This window comes from Chroicocephalus ridibundus, chromosome 4, assembly GCF_963924245.1.
Source record: "Chroicocephalus ridibundus chromosome 4, bChrRid1.1, whole genome shotgun sequence".
In the NCBI taxonomy this organism is placed as follows: Eukaryota; Metazoa; Chordata; class Aves; order Charadriiformes; family Laridae; genus Chroicocephalus; species Chroicocephalus ridibundus.
Window position 1 is genome coordinate 52,698,539 of NC_086287.1, and position 23,145 is coordinate 52,721,683.

The 23,145-nt window shown below is 46.1% G+C and overlaps 2 protein-coding genes across 6 annotated transcripts in view; both read right to left on the reverse strand.

The window, feature by feature from the left end:
- The window catches only part of WDHD1 (WD repeat and HMG-box DNA binding protein 1), a 201,087-nt gene that overhangs the window by 165,373 nt on the left and 12,569 nt on the right, over positions 1 to 23,145 (reverse strand). The gene's annotated exons all lie outside the window — the stretch shown is intronic.
- On the reverse strand, positions 2,642 to 23,039 carry ATG14 (autophagy related 14). The gene is made up of 10 exons (XM_063332406.1): positions 22,762 to 23,039; positions 17,329 to 17,391; positions 17,151 to 17,193; positions 16,666 to 16,747; positions 11,157 to 11,394; positions 10,515 to 10,744; positions 9,960 to 10,077; positions 8,787 to 8,877; positions 8,591 to 8,676; positions 2,642 to 5,718 (listed from the first exon to the last, which is right to left on the reverse strand). The coding sequence occupies exons 1-10, from the start codon at positions 23,037 to 23,039 to the stop codon at positions 5,412 to 5,414; spliced, it is 1,536 nt and encodes a 511-aa protein (XP_063188476.1). The 3' UTR covers positions 2,642 to 5,411.

A 23,145-nucleotide genomic window follows, 5' to 3' on the forward strand; every position in this document is an offset into this window, starting at 1 on the left:
GGGCACCCAGCTGGACCTGCTCGCTGATCAGCGAGGTGCGGATGGGCCAGGAGAGCTGCTGGCTGTGGGGGCCAGGCTGGCCCACCCGCCTCCCTCTGCTTCGTCTTTGCTGAAACCGCGGTGGGGCCGCAGGGAGTGAGTCATGTTGTTTTCGAGTATGAGGACAGAGAGGGTTTGAAGGCGTGTGTGTTTATTCTCTCCATTAACAGCGAGAGAAAGAAAACTGAGCCCTTACAACCCGAAGTGTGGGTTTGGTGAGCTCAGGATGGTCACGGTAGATTTAACAGGGATGCTGTTTATTCACCCCAGTCCCTGCTTTACCTGCTTTACCCCTCCCTTGGCCATCCCTGCAACGCAGCAGACGTTATGACAACCAGGAGGAATGAAATTAGAAATCTAAAAGGAGGGTGGGGTGGCCTTGTAATCAGCTGTGAAGAGGGAGAGGAAAAGCAGGATCCCTCATTAATTCGGTGACTTCATTCTCATAACGGGACGCAGGCTTCACTCCGCTGCGCAGGGACAGGCAGCAGAACAGCTTTTCTGGGAGGAGTTGTCTTGCCGAAGCCATCGGCATCAAAGGCCTTCAGCTTAATTTCAATTAAGGAAGAGGGGGAAGAAACGGCTTTCCTGCCCCCCACCCAAGACTCTGGAAAACTTGAGATAACGCACAGCGGGCTGACAGCAGCGAGGGACGTCCCTGCAAGGCTGAAATAGAAGCAGCGGAGGAAAATATTTTGTAAGTAGATAAGGGGCCAGTGAGGTCATTTTTTTTTTGGAACAGGGTGTGAGATTTTGGTCACCTTCATTGAACAAGGGGAAAAATAAGAATAAAATAATAGCGGTGGGCTGTTTTGTTGCTTGGAGCAGTTAAAATCAGAGGACAATTTGCTGGCTGAGGAACGTGGGCTGTTTTGTACATCATTTATTACGCTGGTTGCCGGAACTATCCCTGTTGCACAGCGTTGCTGGGAAAAAGTGTTTTATGGAACAAACTTTTGCATCCAGAAGTGGGTTGTTTTGAATGTAGCCATGCTGAGCTGCCTGCAAGTTGGGCTTTTTTTTCTCCCTATAAAGTAGTAAAATGCAGATTTCTGTTTCCGTAAGGGCCAGCCCAGGGAGAACCCAAGGTCTGATGAATTTTTTTTTTAAGAGGCAATTAAAAAAAACAAACAGAGGAGTAAAGACTGCGCTGGGTGCTTGACTTCCCTGCCTGGGAGCGGTTGGAGCGTCTGGACCGAGTTTCCAAATCTGCCTGTGAAGCTACTGTAATAACGATTCCATTGTTCGTAAGCTTCCCGTTTTCATCAAGCTCTGGGGGGAGGGATGCTCCCGATGTGGATGCCACTGAAAAAGCCACCGGTGGCTGAGGCTGGTGGTTGGGCTCCCGCTCCATCCTGCCTGTTTCTCCCGCAGCTTTCCCCCTTGGCCGCATCCCTGCGGCGATGCTCTGCGATGCTCTGTTGGAGCTCAGCTCCCTTGCATTGTCCCCAGGTCACGGCTGCCCCCGTGCCAGCCCCCAGAACCATCATCTCACACTGCACTGATGTGTCCCACCTCCATCTTGAGTCCTGCTTCTTGCAGGGTGGGAATGGTGCTGAAGCCTCACCCAGGGCTGTTTCTCCTCCCCAACCTGCCTTGGGCTGCTCTGAGCAACCCTGGAGTAGGGACGGGACTCAGGGCATTAAGGGGCTCAGAATGGTTTGGGTTGTAGAGGACCTTAAAGATCATCTCATTCTACCCCCCTGCCCTGGGCAGGGACACCTCCCACCAGACCAGGCTGCTCAAAGCCCCATCCAGCCTGGCCTTGAACACCTCCAGGGATGGGGCAGCCACGGCTTCTCTGGGCAACTCTCCTGCCACAAACCAGTGCTGGCAGAGGACGAACCCTCCTGCTGCTGGCACTGCTTGAGCACAAGTAACTTAAGGAACTCGTGGGCAGGAGCTGAGCTTGGAGCCAGGCTTGGCTTTGGGCAGGGGCTGTTTTCCTGCAGGGCCGTGACCAAACTGCTCCCAAGCGTGCAGCAGATAGGAACCATGGGGCATCGCTCCTCCCCACCAGAGAGCTGCTGCAAAAAAATTAAGCGGGATGAGTTTTTTCTTCTCCATTGCTCCCCAGCCAGTAAACCACAGTCTGCCAGGCCACCAGGTCCTGAAGGCAGAGCCTGCCTCTTGCTCCCTTTCCCATCCCTGTCGCTCAGATGCGCAATGGTTCACTTTAATAGTTACCTCCTCCAGAAGACACACACGTCCTGAAACAGCCTTCTAAGGAGGAGCATCTTCCCTTGTACACAGAGTCCTCCAGGCTCCCCCCGGCAGAAACAACCCTGGCCCTGTAGCAGAGCGGCTCAAAGCCAGGCTTACACGAGAGATTTATCCCTTTACAGCTACATGCAGGGACACGTGTGTGTGTGTTTTGCAGGACTCCTCTACCTGCTCCAAAGGAGATGCAGTTATTTTATGTAAAAGTATTTTTTTAGGATGGGTATTGCTTGTTCCAGGGCTGTGTGATGGCACCGTAACAGCTCCAGTCCCCCAGGACGCTCTGAAGGCTGGAAATTCTCAGGTTACAAACAAACCACACAGAAGTAACAATTATAAATATACAACTTTAAAAAAAAATATTACTGTTAAAGATTTATTGCAATAATACAATAAAATTTAGAAAAAAACCACAAACAAACCCAAAAGATTTGTATTTAGTTACATCTAGTTGGGAAGTTGCAGAGAGAGGCCGTGAGTTTTTGCAGGTGATGAGCAGCCCTGGGGTGTCCCCCTCCAGCCCTCACCAAGGCACCCCATTTCCAGGGGAGGGGTACGCTCTGGAAATGGAGTTTTTCCCCTGGAAGCTCAGGTTGAACACCCCAGAACACCGGTCACGGACAAAAGTCACAGCCTAAACTGAAATTCCCGCATTCGCGCTATGCAAAAGTGTTTTGTGAACTCTCAGCCGGCTGCCTTCAAATATCTATAATTACAGATATTCCTGTGCTCCCGCCCTCCAAAACAACCTGGAAAATTCATCCTGGCCATTGCACTCGAGGTTTGGACACATGTGATTCTTCCTTAGCTACACACGTGCAAAACACTTTTTAAAAAACAAAAACAAAACAAAACAAAAACAAACCACAATCTGTATTCTGTTACAAAAACATCCCGGAAAAAGACCTGTCCCAATGCATTTTAACCCCCTGGCAGGGCCGTTGTGCACTTTCAGAATACAACATGGTTGCAAATAAATTATTTGGAAAATGTTATGGTGATGAAATATATGGCTTAAAAAGGTTTTTGTGTTGTTTTTTTTCCTAACGGAAAGGAGAGCGTACAGAGCAGAATCACAGCCTGACCTTTAGGGGGTTCAAAGTAGCACAAAGGCAGCGATGAGAGAGCAAAACGCGTATTAACATAATTAGAAAAAAAGAAAAAAAGACAAGATACGTGGCGGGGTCCAGTGCAAAATAAAGGGGGAACCAGAGGGGGCTGTGCGGTGCTAAGAGCCCAGTATACAGTACTGGTGTGTGCTGGTTGCTCAGAGGATGCGAGAGCTGCAAGGGAGTAAAGTGCTGTGAGGGGAGCAGCGACCAGACCCCCCCGGCCCCTCCAGGCTGTGGGGGGGACTGCAGGAACCCTCCCCCATCGGGCTGCAGTAGTCAAGGGAGTCTTGGCGGTTCTCTTAAAATTAACCCAACTGCTGGATTTCGACCCAAAGAGTGGCAGGACTGAGGGCGTCTTCATCTAACGACGGGTGGGATGTTAGCGTGGAGTTAAGGGTCTTTGGTTTAAAAACAAGAAATAAAAATTAAAAGAAACTACCAACACGAGATGCCCGTCCCCGAGGCCAAAGAGAAAGAGCTGCCGTAGGAGAGGGGCTGGGGGAGGCCATGCTCAGCTGCCCCCCCGATGTGGGGCTCACCGGCCTTGGTGCCACAACCGCTTTCCCGCCCGCGGCGCGGTGCAGACAGGAGGGAGCGCTGGCCGAGACGGGGAGGAACGGAGCAAAACCGTCACCCACCATTCCGCGACGCGGCTGGGCCAGCCGCCCTGCAGCCGGGAACTGGGACACGCAGGAGGACGCTGCCCGATGACAGGGACGTGGCTTGGGCATCGCTCACGCAGCCTCGCCATGTCCCCTGTGGCAGAAACCTCCCCTCCCGGGGGGACGGGAGCATGCTTTTGTGTTCGTTTGCCCCGTGGAGAAGTACAACGTCCCAACTCCATAAAATGTAAACCATACGTTGGAAGCCTCACTGAGCGAACCCGTCTTTAAGCAATACCTACCGCAAGGCGGAGGAAGCGGAGGAGCACGTGTTAACGAACGCGTGAGCATTAACGAAGCTGTCAGCGTCGCACCTCCTGGCGTTTTACAAGCCAGCCAGCTGCGCTGGGAGCATCTCTGCAGTGAAATCAGATCAACTTCTTGGCATTCAGTAAATAAAAAAAGAAGAAAAAAAAAACACACCAAAACACCCCACCAGAAACATAAAACTGAACAGAGTTTAAAAATGCATGTAGTGTGGAGACCGCGTGATTCCATTAAACTAGCTTGAAATGAGGTTTTTCTACTATGAAAAAGTGGCAACGTGGTGCTGGAACCGATGAATATTATTATTGCAACAACGCAATCCTGTATCGGCGTCAAATGTGGGTCTAGCTAAGAGAACGTCCAGTGTTTCTTTGGTGTATGATATTAAAAGAGCCTGTGTGCTTTGGACAGCACAACACGAAAACTTCTAGACTACCTACCGGTGGAAACAGCATGAAACCAGCCAGTTTTCTACGGCAAAACTGGGTCAAGATTCACAACCAAATCTAAACTAAGAGCAATTTGCTGTGTGAATTCCTGTCCACGCTGATTCTTTGTATTAAAAATATGGCAACAGAGATTAGAAAACATGTTAAAAATGCATAATTTTCATGTCCTGAATGAAAAAAATTTAGAAATATGCATTTTTGCATTATGCAAGACAGATTTAAAACACACACAAACGAAAAACCCTGTAAGGAGAGTTAAGAAAATGTGAACTGCATTTGCACCACTGTCCAGACTGCGCAGGGAGCAGCCTCCTCTCCGTACTCATCCCGATCCAGGCACTCTAAAATCTGTTTCTTCTTCAGAAAGTAGAGCTGGAGGCTACCGGGTCCTTTTTTTTTTTTTTTTGTTACTCAACAATGCAGACAGAACCAAGACACAAAGTGCCGTCCCAGAATCCGTCAGAAGTACGTAGCTAGCTAATTTACAAAATGGTACCATCACAGTCATCTTGGGTAAATAAAAAGGTTTTTTCTGGTTTACAAAATGAAAGTCCAACCTTTTCTTTGTTCCAGGCACTACTTAACCGAATACGTAAGGTTTACTACAGCACTGACGGGGAGGGATTCCTTCCGCAAATCCTACGACGCTTTTCCCATGCTCGTTAGCGATGTCCAGTGTACGCCTTCAGCCAGGAGGTGACGGAGGCGGCGGCAGAGGAGATCATTCCGCCAGCGCTGCTGCTGGCGATGGGCTGAGACACCTGGCTGCTCTGGCTCTGCAGCATCTCCACCTGCTGAGAGGGGATGTCGCAGAACCTGGGGCTCGGCAGATTCTCCCAGTCTGTCCCTAGGTCCGTCTCTTCGTCGCTGACGTGCTCATCGCCGCTCTCATCCGTTTCTCCGGTGGCACTGGGATCCACGAACTCCATGGAGTCTTCGAGATCAGCACTGATTTCGAAAGGCCCGGACCTGCGAACACAGACACAATGCCATCGTCAGCCCATGCGGGAGAAGGACCGTCGCTGCGCTGGCGCGAGTCCTCGGCATGCCAAAACACCCTGCCCTGTCCTCTGCAGGGCAGAGAAATTAAAACACCTCTGCGTTTATCGGCTGGCAGAGAGAAACTCGCTGGCTAGGGAGATAACTCCATTATGACAATGGTGAAACACAAACAGTCGGCCAAGGAAGCGATAGCTGGGTTCCAGTCCAGGGAGCAGGAACGGCGGCAGAGCTGTGCTGCTTTGACAGCGGAACACGCACACACAAAAGGAAAACGCTATTGATAATAACTCCCAGCTCTGCTGGTGGAAATCTCAGCTTGATGTGGAACGGGTTTTTATTTTTAACACTCGCTGCGGCCAGGCCCAGCTCTGTCAGCCAGGGGAAAGGGTGTTGCTTACAACTTACAGAACAGGGTTGGCAAAACTCACTCATGGAGACTTCCCAGGGCAGCACCTCACCCTCAGCAACATCTCAAGATCTCTTTTTTTTTTTTTCTTTTTCACTATGGGGCTGGTGAAACAGGTTGCCCAGAGAGGCTGTGGAGTCTCCATCACTGGAGACATCCAAAACCACACTGGTCCCGAGGAACTTGTTCTAGTTGGCTCTACTTTGAGTGGGGTGATGGGCTGGATCTCCAGAGGTCCCGGCCAAACCCACCTGCGCTGCGACTCTGAGATCCTTGCTACCACTGCCTGGTGGGAGAAACAACTGCATCCCACCCCATCCCACTGCTTTGCCCTGGAGTACAGGCAGCCAAAACCTGAAACACCTTTACTGAGCCAAAGCAGGCAGAGTTGGTGGCCCATGACCCACGGGCAGAGTGCGAGAGGTTTTTCATGGGTTCCCCACAGCAAGCTGAGTCCTTGCCAAAGCTCATTGCAAAGCGCAAAGCTGCTCAGGGAAATGGGAGCAGGAATTTAACATGGGTAAGAGCGTTTCTCCAGCCTCAGTGGGAGAAGGAGCCTGAAGCAGCGGGTTTATCACAGAAAATTTTAATCCAGACAATTAAAGCTTTGTAAAATGACATGCATGTGAAAACAGGAGCTTATAAAGGAGACTATCAGACAACTATAGGCCTAGATATCTAAAGGAAAATAAAGAGAGCTGGTTGCTGCAAACTTTGCAGACAGCTGGGAAATTAAAGGTAAACACTACTCTTTCCTAATCCGGAAAGGAATGGGAGTGCTGCCTTCTGGCAAACCATTTTGCTTAACGAGGCAACATAAGAGGAGAGTCATCAGGTTTAAGGCCAGAAGGGACCATTAGATCATCTCGAGTGACCTCCTCTATAACAAAGGCCATTACGTTCCACCCGTTCTCCCTGTCCTGAGCCCAGTAACTTCTGCCTGATGAAAGCACCCATTCCAGAAACTCATCCAGCCTCGACAGGATGACATAAGGAAAGAGAGAATCCCCACCTTCATTCTTGCGGCTAATTAAACTCTCTGTCAAGCACACGCGCCTCGTTTCAACCTAGCTCAGACTCTTTGCTTCCAGTGGTGTCTACAAAGCCATTCAGTAGCCTGCATTTTATCGCCACAAAGGCAAGGGAATCAAGTCATCTTTGAATCTCATCCCTAGCGAGCTGAGACAGTTTTACAGAGGTTAAACTGTTCCCCTCGCTGGTAGGTCTTTTCTCCAGCTCTTTCCTGTAACCTCTTCTTCTACTGCATGGACCCGACTGATGCATGTGGAGCTCTGAAACCTCTGCCTGGAGAAGCAAGACCCATCTTTCCACTCAGAACTTCTGCATCACATTGTGGGGATCCCTCAAGGCTTCGCTTTTTGTCCACTGCGGTGTGTGGATCTTTTACAGCAGCTGCTTTCCAGGACACAGTTTTTCATTCTCTGGGTATTTCCTGCCCTCTCCTTGTTTTCAGACAAGCAGCAGCAAGCACGTAATTTTTTCCAAGCTGAGCTTTGTTACAAAGATTTGGCTCCCAGTGTCTTTGGGATGAATCGGTAGGGATATACCCAAAGAAGAGGAGGGAAGTGGTTAGAGCCATGCATTCAATTCCTCTTAGTGGCACTGCGGGTTTTTAAATACAACTAGTACACGAGAACAGACTTGAAAAGTAGATTTCAGAACATGAGTGTGTTTAAGGGAGAATAAAGCAGCAGTCAGATTAAACAAATATTTGCAGACTGTCTCAGGCACAAGTGATTTGGGACTGGATTATCCCAACGGGAAATCAGTGTTGGTGGCTTTCTTTCTATTTTAGTTGTAAAAAAAAAAAAAAAAAAAGGAAGATTATTAAACCTGGTGCATGCAGCCCGGAGGAACCAATGTTCTTTTCATCACGTACTAAGTTAACAGAAAAATTGTCTTTAATCTTGATTTACACAGAAATTAATATTATTTGAAGTGTCGACTTTGGTCAAGGGTGTTCATTGGCTGTAATTATTTTGGGAAAGCTTTACCTAGTATTCGTTTTAGGGTTTATATTGCTGGATGCTCTTAGGTATTTACAGGTTGGCAAGATGTGGGTAGGGTCACATTTGGAGCACGGTGAGACTGGCTGGCATATGTGCTGCTGTCCCCTGGAGGGAAGGAGTTCCTGCTTCAGGGCATAGGGGAAACGAGTCTATATCGGCTACAAAGCCTCCATATGAGCCCATCACACAGCATACAGACATCTTCCAAATCTAATTTCCTACTCAGGACCCGCTTTTTCTGTCCTCTCCTGCCTCCTCCTTGTAACTACCCCGATTTCTGATGCGCTGAGGACTGATCTATAGGTACAGCAGAAGAGAAGAATTTCCTTTATAAGTAACAAGGCAAATGCATCACTTCAAACGGGATTCAGTCACAGGCGAGTCGAGATACTGCTTTTCTTACCTGCCCAAGTTCTCAGTGTCTGGGCTGACCAGGTACATAAGGTTCCTGAGCGTATGCAGTGGGTGCAACAGATCTAAATTTACATGCTACCGTGGGGAAGGTAAGAAAAAGACATGATCAGTTATTGGAGGAAACCTGCAGGCACAGTTGATATTTTAAAAGCTATTTAAAGAATCCAAATGCGCATTCCCCCTACCTGAGAGAAGCAAAGGTGAAGGATGTTAGCATTCAGCTTCTTCACTGCCCGCGTGAACCTGTGTCTGCTCAGATTCTCTCCGCAGAACTCGCTGTTGAAACACATATATATACACACATAAAGAAAAATGCTGAGAAAATACACCTACTGGAGACATCGGCATTCTGTGCCTTGGCCTCCCAACAAATCCTGGAGTAAACATCCTCACAGAGAGCACTTGTTTAAACTGTACAGACAGTTTTAGAGTGCTCAGGAGATTACTTTTTCACCTTGCAAGACTGTTAGCATTTCATCAACAAGCCCTGCTTGCCCTGGTCTCACCGGTTTCCATAGGAGAGGTGATGTAAACGGTATGAAACTCAAAGCCAAGCTATTTCTCTCCTTTTAAATCTTGCCTCATTTTCTTTTCCCAACCTTTTCCTTCTGGGAAGACTGAGCACCCAAATAATAGTATAAAAAAAAACCTGCAGAGACCTCACACAACTTTTGTGCCCTCACTTCCACAACCACTACTTTAAACACTTAAAAGAATCTCAGCAGCATATCTGAGACCTCTGGAAGACTGACCAAGTCTACAGCTTCCTCAGTGCTTCTTCTGTACCGATCCCACCAGCTCCACCAAGACATTAAAAACCCAACAGTGCTTTTCATCACAAAAAGGGATTTACTCAATACACTCCCAGGCGTCTGGCAGGCAGGTATGTTCCCCGTTGGTGTTTTGGTATGTTTTGGCTGTCATGCCATACGATAAGGCTTGTTCTACAGCACTTAATGTGGCGGAGCTATTCAGGATGACTAAGAGCTGCTGGACCGGGCGAGGATTTTGTAAAGCACGATAGGGTCTCATAAAATGAAAAGTGCTATTCACGCACTGTCATATCTCATTTCTGATTGCAGGATGCTGAACACGTCAATTAGAAAGCTGTTATTTTCAACTATGATGGTTGGTCTACGCTCTCAGAAGGTAAAAAAAAGGGCAGGGACTATTAACTGTTGTCTAAAATCCTGCTAGCCCTCCATCCAGAATTAAACTGCACAAAAATCCACGAGCCAACCACCATTACCATGAAAAGGTGTTCCAAGTTAATGACTTCGTTCACAAAACCCAAACTGAATGAAGATCAGTCAAAACTGGTCACTGATTCACCTCCTCGGAGGCTTGCATTTACTTGCCTGTTGCAGAGCTTCTTGGGAAGATTGACATCAAGTATGAGAGACAGAGTGTTAACGAGCTGAGTTGCATAGCACAATGCAGCACTGATGGTATGAGCAGGGTTATTATGTTCCATATCTAAAAGAAATAAAAACATCATGAAAGTCTCATTTTAAATGAAGCCTCAGTGGGTGTGTTAACGTGTTACTGAAGTCTAATCTGGAAAATGTCATTTATAAGTACTGAGAACAGCCTGAATCCAGCAATCATTTACAGTGAAATCTGTCAGAAGTTGGTAGAAAAATAGTAATTCCTGGAATTCCCATTAAAACGACAGCATGTGAACCATGTCAAAACTGTGAATAATTAACTTTACCTCTCTATTACATTGTGCTGTGTCCCAGTGAGCATTTCCTGCAAAAGAGGATTTCAGTGGACTGAAATCTGCTAAATCTGCTATTTATTCCTAACTCAGGTTTGTCTGAGTGAGAAGAAAAGGAACAGGCTCCTGCTCCTGGATGTCTTCTGTTGGTTTCTGGAGTACCCCAGATGCCTAATCAGACTTTGCTCCTTACCTGGTCCTTGTGTAGTCTTCTTCTCTTCCACCCAATTGTAATACGCTGAATAGTCTCCGTTATTAGGAAGCGTTATCCAAGGCCCTGTGATACTGATGCTGGTGTCCCCGTTATGATCATCACACACCCATCTCCCAGAGAGATACGTGGTTCTCCTGGCTTCTGCAAGCTTGCTCACAGTGCTAGAGGTCATGGCATTGTCACTCTCAGAAGACACGTCTGCAGGATCTCTGTAGCACCCAAAGAGGAACAGAGCGTTTTTAAAGAAGTTGGAAAAAATATAATCAGCGATGCACTTGGCAGGCACTTAGCCAGATCTCACAGAGAACAAAATGCTTGTAGAAACCCTCCTGCAAAACTCCTTATTGCCAAAACTACTTTCCTTTGTTCTGCGATTTTTGATTATCTATTTCAAGAAAGCTTAACATCGGACACATGGCTCAGATCTCCCAGCAGGGAGATGCTAGCACCTCCAGGTTCTTCTATTCTGGAGCCCTGTTTTTGGGTCAGATGCTTTGCCTTTGGGAAACACCTCCTTCTCCCCACAGAGAGTCTCCTAAGCATCTAGCTTAGACCGAGGTGACTCACCTCTGGGTGTCTAAAGCTAAGCAAAATGAGTCCAAATGGGTAAGCCTTCTGTACCTCATGCTTGTCTTTACTTCTTCAATGGGAAAAATGACCGATGTTAGCTCCAGGATATGCGTCCGACGAAGATTTGCCAGATGCTCGTACTGGGTTTTCAAGTCATAGGTTTTTTTCTCTACCAATTCTCCCAGCTTGCGGTTATGCTTCTGGATCTTCTCTTTCTTCTCCTGATGCCGCTGAGCCCTGCGATAATGCTTCTGGTTCTCCTCTTTGATTCTCAGAAGCCCCTCTGCATCTGTGAAAACAGCAGCAGATGTTAGTCTTGGAAAAGGAGCTGTGAGGTACTTACAGTAAGCCGGAGAAAAGCATTATTAATATTTATAGAAAACAAGATCTATAGCAGCTTAAAACAGAAAGCCCTGCTTCACTATCAATGTTTTCCAGCTGCTAAGTGGTACAACTTTTTAATCTTTTCCGAAGATCTCCAAAGAGACTGAAATTGGGATTAATCTTTCCCTCTTTTACCCAGCTATTTTTGGATTTGGAGTAGAAAAGCCAAGATTTTGCAGTTTAATTAAACTTCTGAGGTAATCATCATGACAGAAATGGCTTGTCTGTACATGTTTGCATAGTGCTGGCCGAAAAGACATGCACTGCTTGCAGCCAAAAGTCATGTGCAGATTAGCATCTTCCTTCACCACCTCTGGCCCCACTGCTGAGATTAGTGTGGGATTAGCTTCCCACTCCCATATGCGCTCTCAAAGTGCTTGGATCCCAAAGGTGCAGGCTTCTTGGTACCACAGGAGAGCACTGACTGTCTCCCTTTCCAGTCCCAAAATGAGAAATGCGCTTATGTCCTGAAGTGCTGCATCTGCCTGAATTTACTCCATGCATCAGGTGCACTGAGGCTTGGAAAAATATCCTTCAAGAGCATCTGTTGATTCTCCTATAAAATAACTGACTGCAGTAATGCTTCCACAAACATACGCTGCTAGAAGGAATGAGTTAGCCACCTCTGGCTTTCAAAAGCATAGGAAAATATTTCTTATACGTGCTCTCCAAACACCGTCTAAAACTCTTACTCTAGTTTGAGGGAGAGCCCCAACTACTAGTCACACTAACAGCGTTAGACAGGTTCTCTTACAGCAAGGCATCACTTTCCTGTCATCAGGAAGTGAGACAACTGTCCCTTGCATGGAAGGGAAGCACTAAACCCTGACATCATTTTACTGATATATTTTTGATTGCAAGGCACAGATGAAACTAGAGCTACAATACGAATATTTGGTGGCTTCTGCTACTCAAAGAAGCTGCATTATATCACAGGATGGTGGCGGTTGGAAGGGACCTCTGGAGATCACCTCATCCAACCCCCTGCCAAAGCAGGGCCACCCAGAGCAGACTGCACAGGAACACGTCCAGGCGGGTTTGGAATATCTCCAGAGCAGGAGACTCCATCACCTCCCTAGGCAGCCTCTTCCAGTGCTCTGCCACCCTCAAAGGAAAGAAGTTTTTCCTCTCGTTCAGAATTTCTCGTGTTCCACTCTGTGCCCGTTGCCCCTTGTCCTGTCGCTGGGCACCACTGAGAAGAGTCTGGCCCCATCCTCTTGCCCCCCGCCCTGTAGGTATTGTTGAGCATTGATGAGATCCCCTCTCCTCTTCTCCAGGCTGACAGCCCCAGGGCTCTCAGCCTTTCCTCAGCACAGAGGGGCTCCAGTCCCTCATCATCTTTGTAGCCTCCGCTGGCCTCTCTCCAGCAGTTCCTTGTCTGTCTTGACGTGGGGAGACCAGCACTGGCCCCAGTACTGCAGATGTGGCCCCACCAGGGCAGAGGGGGAGGATGACCTCCCTCTACCTGCTGGCCACACTCTTTTTAATGAGCCCCAGGAGACCATTGGCCTTCTTGGCCACAAAGGCACATGGCTGGCTCATGGGCAACCTGTTGTCCACCAGGACTCACAGGTCCTTCTCCTCAGATTTGAAATCAAGAAAACTTCTAAGCGGCTATAGCTGACTCAAACAACACATTCAGACTGTCGGTCTTCTCAACAGAGGAGCACAAAAACAAAAGGCTACATCCAAAGAATGGGACCTGAGACTGATGACCAGCCATGGGTCTGTGCCCAGCCGTGGGTCTGCGCCCAGCTGTGCCTCGCCAGCACACAATACCTACCTAGTCCTGGTTTGCAGGACCGGTTTGCTGGGTATCTCTGGCTTGCTCTGCAAACTCACAGAGCTGGAACCGCACAGACCTCTGGCCGATCCCTGCTCTGGCCGGGTGGGAGCCCAGAACTGCTGGTACCCCCCTGAGCACATCCGCCCCCACAGACACAGCGTGCACTTTCCCTGAATGTCAGGAATTATTTCTAGTCATCTAACTGATCTGTTGCGACCCATGATGCGTTTGGTAGGAAGGAAGATCTGATACATGGGAGATGCAAAGTCCCAAATTAAAGGTGAGAATAGTTTCTCCGTGCAGGTAAGAACTAGTAATCCTCAGGTTTATAAAATAAGTCACCCCCTGTTAGAGGAACAGTAAAAAAATTGACTTTTCTCTGAGCAATACCAAGAATCGCCATGTGTCAGCTAGCAATTCAGTTTCCTTTAAGCATTCCTGTAACATCAACAGAAAATCAATTAATGCTTGCATTCATGTTCCCAAACGCTCCCTTTGCATAAAGAATAAGAGACAACAGGAGGAGTAAAATGTCCATCTGTTCAATTTTCACATTCACGTTGTACTTGAAAGGCTCCTTTTTCACAGAGTGAACTCCGTTTTCTGCAGGGCCAACAGCAATTATTGGAGAACATGGAACACTCCTCTTTAGCAGTCCCGGTGCAGAAACAACTGTCCTTTTTATTTTTTTTTTGGCATAGCACTTCTGCTTTATGACCCAGTTTATGAGGTTATTAAAATTTGTCCCCAGAAGTATTTCAGGACACTGCTATGTCCCACGCACCTACATTGCCTGATAAATGCAAGCACAGGCACAACAGAGAGCTATGCCAGATATTTGCAAGATTTTCTCCTTGAACTGTTCTCCATAGACAGAAGGCAAACACACACATTTTAAAACCTTATTTTAAGAAGTGCCAATTATCGAGGTGTCCAGTCAACTGCAAAAGCAGAAGCCCAATGTTCTAGAAATTGTTCTTATTTCAGAAAGCTAAACTATGCCATATCCAAGAGAAGAGAAACAACCTATTTACATGTTCTAATGTGGTCCAAGAGCGAACCAAGTTGAGTTCCTGATCTACTGCCTACTCACAGCAAGAGTTCATTTTGGGTTTACATGCAAGAGCAGCTTTGGGGTAACTGAGCTAACAACACATCAGCTGGGCAATAGTTAGGTCAGTTCATGGGTTAAATCTAATCAAGTTCACTATGAATCATAGAAGCTGCAAAAGCTGCAGATAATACGCTTCACAAAAGAGTAGAAGAGTGGAGGAACTCCCCTCCCCAGTTGGTCCTAACACTTTGCCACCTTCAGACCTGCATTTTCAAACAAGGTGGCTAATTCCTCAAAGTCACATTGACTTCCTCTTCTCCTTTCTTCACAGGCTAAAGAGAAAAAGTTATTATCTCCTTCATAATAATCTTCTGCCTACTGAAAAACTGCTTTTCTTCACCTTCCCCTTCTCTAAACCAAACCAAACACCAATCTTCTTAGCCATTCCTTTTGTTTTATTCCTAATATTCTCTTCCAGACTTTCTCCAGTTGATTAGTATCTTTCTTAAATTGCTAGAATTGGAGTTCAGACTTCCACTGAGGCAACACCAATGCTGGGCACAGCAGGACAATTGCTCCCATCTTAAATACGATGCTTACATTAATATAGTCTTTCTGAAGCAGCATTAAATTGATAATTTTTATTTAATTTGCAGTTTCCCTGATCCTTTCTTGTCAAATCTCAACACCATCCCCCATTTTGGGTTTATATGTTTCTCTTTTCTCAACAACATGCATTCGACTTTGTCCTTTTCAGATGACATTGTCATTTATCTGCATGATTTTGAATTTGATCCTGTTCTCCACAGCATCCACCTTGGCCTCCTCCATTCCACCTTCCATTCTACCATGCAAGCTATTATGGAAAATATTGAACAGAACTGGGCCAGGAACCGGTTCCTGCTGAGCTCCACCTGTCTCACCTCCTTGGTTTGACAAGTATCACCACTCTTCGAATGCAGCCTTTCTTTTTAGCCTTTTGTACCAACCTTACAGGAACTACACCCAGAGCAAACATCTTTGCTTCCTCATGAGCCAGTCTGGGGTAGTGCCCAACGCTAAGGTATGTTGCATCTTCTGCTTCATCCTCCACTAGACCATTTGACCCCCAGGAGAAGAGGTTGATTTGATATGGCCTATTCTTAACAAAGTGACGCATGTTTTTAATTTCCTTACCTTCCAACTACCTACAAAGTGGTCAAAGGTTTATAATAGGATGACTGTGTCATCAGTTCTGAAAAAAGATGCTGTTCTCACTCCGTTTCCTGGGACATCCTCTCTCCCTCTGTCTTCCCAAGTGCTCCACTGTCTACTTCAGCTTGTTCCTTAAGTTCCAGAAGGTGAATCTTGTGTGGCCTTGCTGACATAATCAAAATAATATTTAGCTGGCTGTTTTCCTTCCTTAGCCTGCAGTCCTGGCTAATCTGGCTAATCACATCTTCTTCGCAAGAAGATGAAGCAAAGGCGGCACTGAATGCTTCGGACTTCTCTGCACTGTTATTTCCTTTCTTTCCTGTTAACTAACAGGCTTGCTTACTCCATCTTTTTCTTATTATATATTTCTTGTTGTTACTATCCATCCTCCTTATTAATTGAAAAGCATATTGCATGTCAGCCTTTTTGATGTTATCACCGCAAGCTTGTGCTGTTCTTTTCTAACTATTCTCAGGTATATGATTCTGCTTCCACTCTCTGTATGGCTCCTCTTGAATTTGAAGTCATAAAAATGCTCCTGATTCAATCAATATGCTTCTGAATATGCTTCCAACCTTTCCTTTGCATGTGGGTTGTAAGGAGTGCTGCATATTCTCTTCTGAAAAATGAGCCCACAAATCTGTAAAACGTTTAGCGAGTTTCAAAACTGAAGCCACTGAATGGTAGCAACTCACCAGCCTATGCCCTGCTTCAGTGACTCTTGCTCAAGTAGGATTTTAGGATTTCTAGACAGGTGTGGGTTAAAATTCATCAGTTACATGAAATCCGTTAACAGCTGCAGAGCTGTTTGCTCCTCTTTATCAAGAGGAAGTGATCAGAAACACTACACTGAATAAAGCCATCTCTAGGGACAAAGCCAGAGTCACAGGCTGCTAAAGCATTTACTTTTAAAGCTGCTGCAAAATGATCTCCATCCAGCTGAATAATGCCTACTGTTTGCTAATTAAAACCCAAGCATAAAAAGGCCAAAATCCACTCACCGATTTGCCTTCCAGTTGATTTAAAAAGCCTCAGTTTGGAAATTCACCATTTTTAAAAACTAACACTCAAATTCACATCAATTGATTTTTCACTCTAAGGCACAGAGTTTTCCACATCACAAAAGCACGGGCATTACTCACATCTTGTCATTTCATCATTTTCTTTGCAAATGGTCTGTTTCAGCTGCTCAATCCTCATCTTGCAGGACATTATTTTCCATCTCTGAAAAAGAACATTCAGCAACTCTAGGGCACAAATGACTTCAAACACACTGACTAATGATTAACAACAAAGCCAGCAGCTTTAGTGCAAAAGTAGCAGGATGTTCTTAATTGGATCAGACGAACAAATAAATATTTCATACGCTGGTTTGCGCAGAGAAGAATGCCACAAACAAACTGAATGCTTAGTCAATCAGTATAGTAAGTTATTGAACAAATATCTAGTATGAAATGAAAAATATTGATGGTCTGGAGCGCTCTGCTTGCAGAGCCAATTACAGTTTTGCTTACAACAGGCTTTTTGGGGAAGTAACACAATGTCCTCAAGGTAAATTGCAACTTAAAAGTATGAGATCCAGGAATTCAGAGAGTTTAAAAACTATGGGACACTTTGAACAACTCACCAGCTGATCAGTTATCTCTTTCCCTTCCATGGCCTTCAAAACACTAGAGGAAAAAACACGATTGAAAGTTTTATGACTATCTGGACTACGTCTGTCTACAGCAACAGTGCATTAGAGAGACAGCTTCATTTTTCTGAGAGTTCTTATAGTTTATTTTCATTTAATAACTACAACTTACTGTTTTTGGAATTCTCTCTGCTTGGTTTTAAGATGCATCAGCCTTTCTTTCTTGTCTGAAAACCTGGAAGAGATTAAATGGTTTTATTGATACTTTGCACAACATGGCATTGTAAGTTGTCTGAAATGATAAAAAGACTGAAGCTTGCGGGAGTCTTTAAACCTCAACTATCCGTCTTAATCTTTGGAAGTAATGGCTAAACGTATAAAACTCTTGCAGAATTCTTGAGCATCTGTCTCACAGGAATTGCAACAGAACCCCTACACATGAGGAAACATCAGCTTGTCCTGTTATCGAACTTGTAAGCAAATTACTTGCTATTTCTAGAAGTTTTATAGCTTAGCAATATCAATATTTACTATATTAAGAAAAACATATAGTACCCTAAAAACCTTTAGTCACTGGAGAAATTAACAGTACAGTCTCAGATACCATAATGAGCCTGAACTGTGTTATTTCCCAAGCTCTGATGGCATTAGATGAGTCCCCTCAGGTAGTGGGAAATGCAGGATTTCACACACTACGCTCTGCATTTTCTCCCTTCTAACGTGGAATTTTCTCACACTTTATTCATTAATGGGTCCAAATAGGACAGTGCTCGCTCAAGATTTTTACATGACAGCCAAATCTTTCTTGTGTTAGTAACAGCAATTGTCTGCTACTCATTTCTATGAGGCACTTGTAGCCATCACAAGTCCATGACCTAATTGCCTGCCTGAGTTCAGCTTCACTGGATGCCTGAGGTATGAGAACTGCAAAGAACTGATCAGAAAGAAATTTTCTTAGGATTCATCATCCTGTGTTTTCACCCTTTGAATACGCAGCAGCCACGTTCTGCTCCCCTCCATGTTGTATTGAGAAACACACTTAAAGAAAATAGCATATGAACGACGCATATTGAGAAATTACAGTGAAGCATGAAGTGACAAACCTAACAGTAAGAGCAAACAGCAATAGAGACAGCCAAGAGATTTAGTTGGCATAAAAAATAGCAAATGTGCTTTGTCTTCTGCCAGTGTATGGCTTTCCAACTTTCCTTTCAGCTTCCCATGTTACAGCACCATCCTGATCCACACCTTGGGTTAAGTCCACAAATGGAAAAACAATTCGTTAATTTCCCTCTGGAACATGCAGAATGGCCAATTTCAGCCTAACAGAGCTCTAATACTTCACATACAACCCTTGAAGTCCTTTATTTCAGGAGTATCTAAGCTTTATTTAGAAAGAATTATTCAGTAAGCCTTGACAGGATGGCATCTTGGGCCTCTCTCTCTGCTCAGCTCTGGGGGTTTGATTTCAGGAAAAGTTTTTAAATGTTTCATTTCTTTCCTTGAAGTGCTGGGATCTGAAAGCTTGGTGCCTAACTCGGGGTTCAGAAAGCATGTAATCACCCTTCCAGATGACATCAGAATCATAGAATGGTTTGGGTTGGAAGGGATGTTAAATCTCATCCAGTTCCACCCCCCTGCCCTGGGCAGGGACACCTCCCACTAGACCAGGCTGCTCAAAGCCCTGTGCAGCCTTAGCATTAAAACAATTACAAAACTACTGGCTGCTGCCTTCGTAGTCAACAAAAAAAAAAAAAAAAAAAAAAAATCTGTTTTCCTTCCAAAACAAACCAAAACCAAATGCGGGAACTCAGCATAAAAGCCAGAGGCCACGCGTGAGCCGGAGGAATGTTGTGCAACTGGAGCCCAGCTGCTCAACCCGGCGCTTTCCTTCTTCCTCCGTGTCCTCACCCCAGCAGTCACCATGGAAGTGACAAAAGTGCACTGTACCAGACTCCTGCTTACCGCAGGGTAATGCACACCTACTGTACCCCCGACCTTTGGCTGCAACCAAAAATAACTTGGCCCAGAAACACACCACTCAGCAGTCGCGCAAGGAAAGAGAGGTGGGGAGATTTGGCAATTCTTGTTTTCCAAGCTGGATTAATGGGCACAGAGTCTGACTAAACGCAATTACCCAAATGACGTCCATCACATCAGCGAAAAGCTGAATGGTCTGTCAAGAATCCGAGGCTAAATTAAGTTCTTACCGGGGAGGGAAGGCAGAAATATTTGTGAAAGCCTGCAAAAATTACAGCTCACCACGCACTTCAGCAACTATGTCAAACAGCTCCTACAAACTTCTTTAGCAGGTTTCTCCTGAGCAAACATTTCCATTTCTTTATATAGCCCAATTTTAATTGCATCGCATCATGTAACTGATTTTTCTCTATGTATCTACAGCCATTCAATTTGGCAAAGAAACAAAACTTCAGATGAACTATTACAGGGACTCCCATAAAACGTAAACTGAGAGAAGGAGCGAACTCAACATCTCAAGTTATCCATTAAATGTTTCTCTTTCCTCAAGTCTTATCACATTAAGCTACGACTTTTCTATGGTTACCTGGCTTATTTCCACATGTTCATAATTAGAGAGAAGGAGGAGGAGGACTTCCTAATCTACAGGAACTGATTAATGCTGAAGGAGTTGAGGACAGCAATAGGTGCATCCATTACTGCACCTATTCACCACAATAAAACTCCATTGCTGCAAAAAGTCACTATTCTTAATCACAACCCACAGCTTAGAGAAGTCAGACAGGCTTAGACGTCACAATTATATTGTCTTTGGCTTTTGCCATCTGCAGACATCTAAAGCAAAGCAAATTTAGTACGCCTGTAAAATACACTCTGAGAATTTATGCATATGACAGGCTAGAGTAAACTCCTGGGAGCAAAGAGAGTCTCCGAGCTGAAACCAGCATCAAGATGCCGGCTTAGCTTTTGAATATACAACACATTACTAATGAAAAGAAGAATGTCAGTGATGATTTTACTGGAGGACTTCCGGACTACTCATCCTTAATTGCAGCTGTACTTCAATAATTAATCTTAACAGCTCCTCAATCTCTCCCCCGCATAGATACAGGGTGTGATTTTTGCCAGACATATGAACAACTTCAGTCTTACTGCAGCTTTTATAAAAATTAGCACACAAAAACAGTCCGACAAAAAGAAAACTGAAAGAATTCTTACTGTTAGAACATGAAGTCACTTATCTTCTTGTAAGGAAAAATCACAAGAAAATTCTAAAAATAAATCATCACTGGATACAAGGGGTAACGCTCACTTTTTTTTACTTTTCACAAGAGAAAGAACAACATTTTTCCCCCATCTGTAACGTTTCAAAGAGACAAATGGGAGGCCTGAGTGACCCCATACACTTCCACATTCTGAATTTCTCACACCGCACTTAGAATCGAGTCACGCAGAAAAGCCCTTGTCGTGACCCTGTCGGCCTCCTCCAGCACCGGCCATAAGGTTGATCTAAAATTAACCCAGGTACTACTAGAAGGCATAAAATAAACAAATAAATAACGATGACAGTAAACACAACCTGAAATCCAGCCAGTGAACTGCACCTGTCCCTGCATGACTTTGCCGCGGTGCCTGGTCACTGCCTCTCCCTGCGCTCACATCGCAAGAAATTCATAGAAACCTGCGCGCTGCTTACAAAGAAAACCACCTCTGAAGCAACGGGCTCTTTCTCGCTTTTCTATCAGCCATTCCAAGTATTAATTATAGAATGCAGATGAAGTATTTCAAGCACAGTAATTCCAAATAAGTTCCAAATCTTCAATAGAACAAGAAACCCAAGCTTTATGGGGCTCCATCCCTACGTTGAGCGTTCCTGCTGCAATCAAGCACACTTATGTTATTCACATTGTGTTATTCATATATGTTGCATTGTTCCTTTAATTTATTAATGTGAAGTTGCTGCTTTCAACGAGTTGCACTACTGCTTGGGAAAGTTGTGAGCAGCAGGAGAAACAAAGCCTGGGGAAATTGAGCACACAGAGAGGCCCTGGGAGAACAGAACAGCAGTGATCCCCACAGATGGAACCATGATGTCCAGGCAGAAGCGGGGGGGGGGGCGTTGAAGAGACCAAAAAAGGCAAATAAATAAATAAATAAATTCCTGCAGTTAAGAAACACAGTGTAAATATACAGAAGATTTCCTATCCACAGACAAACGGGACAGTTATAGCATCTCAGGAGGATGCAGTGAAAACTGTCAGACAGAAAAGCTGATCTTGCCTCACGTGAGAAGATACAGGGAAGATAAAAGTTTTTCTTTCCAACAAGCCATTGTCTTTGGTACTTTGGCTAAGACTGCTTTTTTACAGTTTCATTTTTCTGATGGGCAGAGAAACTTTTAAGCCTTGATTAATAGAGAATGACAGTCCACTATAACAAAGGCTACGATTTCTATATTTTTCTATAATTCTATAATTAAGCCTGATGCTTGGCCAAAATCTTAAAGGCTACAAAAAGGGCAGGAAAAAACCCACTTGGTTTATGTTCCAAACTCCAAATGTAACTTTTTCATGGAAGCTGCAGGTAACCCCGAGCAGCCTCACGCAAACAAGTTTTCCATCTATTTTAGAAAGACAAAATACAGTTCATCGTTCTATGACACAGTTTTTCATGCAAAAACCAAGAAAACCCATCCGGTGGCAGACTAAAGTCTCAACTTTGCGAGCTGTTTCACAACGGCGGATGGCCTGTGCCCCCTCCCACCGATGTCAATGGAAGAAAGACGCCGCCGTCCCCTTGGCCACTCTGGTGTTTGGCAAAAGGATGTGAAGAGCCGTCAGGGCGAGGCCCAAAACACACCACACGCTGCTCACCACCTTCCCAAAATAGTCCAAGACATCGCTCCCAACAGCTGCTAACAAAACTACAAACGAAGGACCAAGAACACGGCGGCAGCCAGAAACCGGCGCTGTTCCAGAGAGGGCAAACTTTTCAAGAACCTGGGATGGACAACGGCGTGAGCAACAGCTATGGAGGGGCAATCTGCATCCAAGTCATGTAATGAGGATATTTGCTAATTGACGTAGCATGACCATAGAGCCAACACTTCAGACAGAGGAGCAGGAAGGTGCGTGATCAATTCAAGCAGAGCATTTTTCGAAATTCTAAAAGGGGGCCCATGATAAGGACTATTTATATAGACAAGAAAATAATAAAAAAGAAAAGTGCCATTTTCCTCACGCCCCCTCCTGATTTTGCTTAATGATTTAGAAAACTACCGGTTTAACGCATTCTGCTGAAAAGAGATGCACGTTTACAAATATCAGCTCTCTTTTTGCCCTAAACTGTCTGGAGCTTCTGTGGGCTATGCGGACACGGACACGACCGGCTGAGCGCTGCACCTGGCTAAGTGAAAGTCGGGGCGCTGTATTATTAATTATTATTATTAATGGACAAACCGCCCCCTCCCCGCCCCCCCGGCCCTGAGGGGAGCGGGGGAGGGGCGGCCCAACGGCCGCTGCGCGAGGCGGGGCGACCCCCCCCCGGGGTAGGGGAGGGAGAGGGTGTCCCCTTCCCCCCAACACACCCCCGTCCCCGGTCCCCGTCGCCTCAGGGTCGCCGGTACCTCTCGGAGTCGCGTCCGTCGAAGAAGACGAAGTCGCCGCTCTGGACGCACTTGGCGCAGGTGAGGCGGCGGCGGGTGGTGTTGCAGAGGGGGCACCGCTCCACTGCCACGTACAGCCCCTCGGCGTCCTCCTCGGCCCCCCGCAGAGCCGCCGGCCCGGCCCCGGCCCCGGCGCCGCCGCCCTGCCCGCCGGGCTGGGGCCGGCAGCCGCTGGGAGACGCCATGATGGGCTCCCCGCGCCGCCGGTCACGTGGGACTTTGTTTTCGGGCAGGGGCATTGTGGGAAGCGGGCTCTGAGGCGGTGGCGGGAGGGACCGGCCCCGGCCCGGCCCTGAGGGGGAAAGGGGCACCCCGTGCCCCCACACGGCGAGGACCGAGGGGAGA

Excerpts from the sequence above, each read along its gene's own strand:
- ATG14 (XM_063332406.1), bottom strand. The coding sequence starts at position 23,039 with ATGCCCCTGCCCGAAAACAAAGTCCCACGTGACCGGCGGCGCGGGGAG. Across the intron at positions 17,392-22,761 it reads GACGGACGCGACTCCGAGAG|GTTTTCAGACAAGAAAGAAA; the intron begins GTACCGGCGACC and ends AATCTCTTCCAG. Across the intron at positions 8,677-8,786 it reads TTCACCTTTGCTTCTCTCAG|CATGTAAATTTAGATCTGTT; the intron begins GTAGGGGGAATG and ends TCCCCACGGTAG.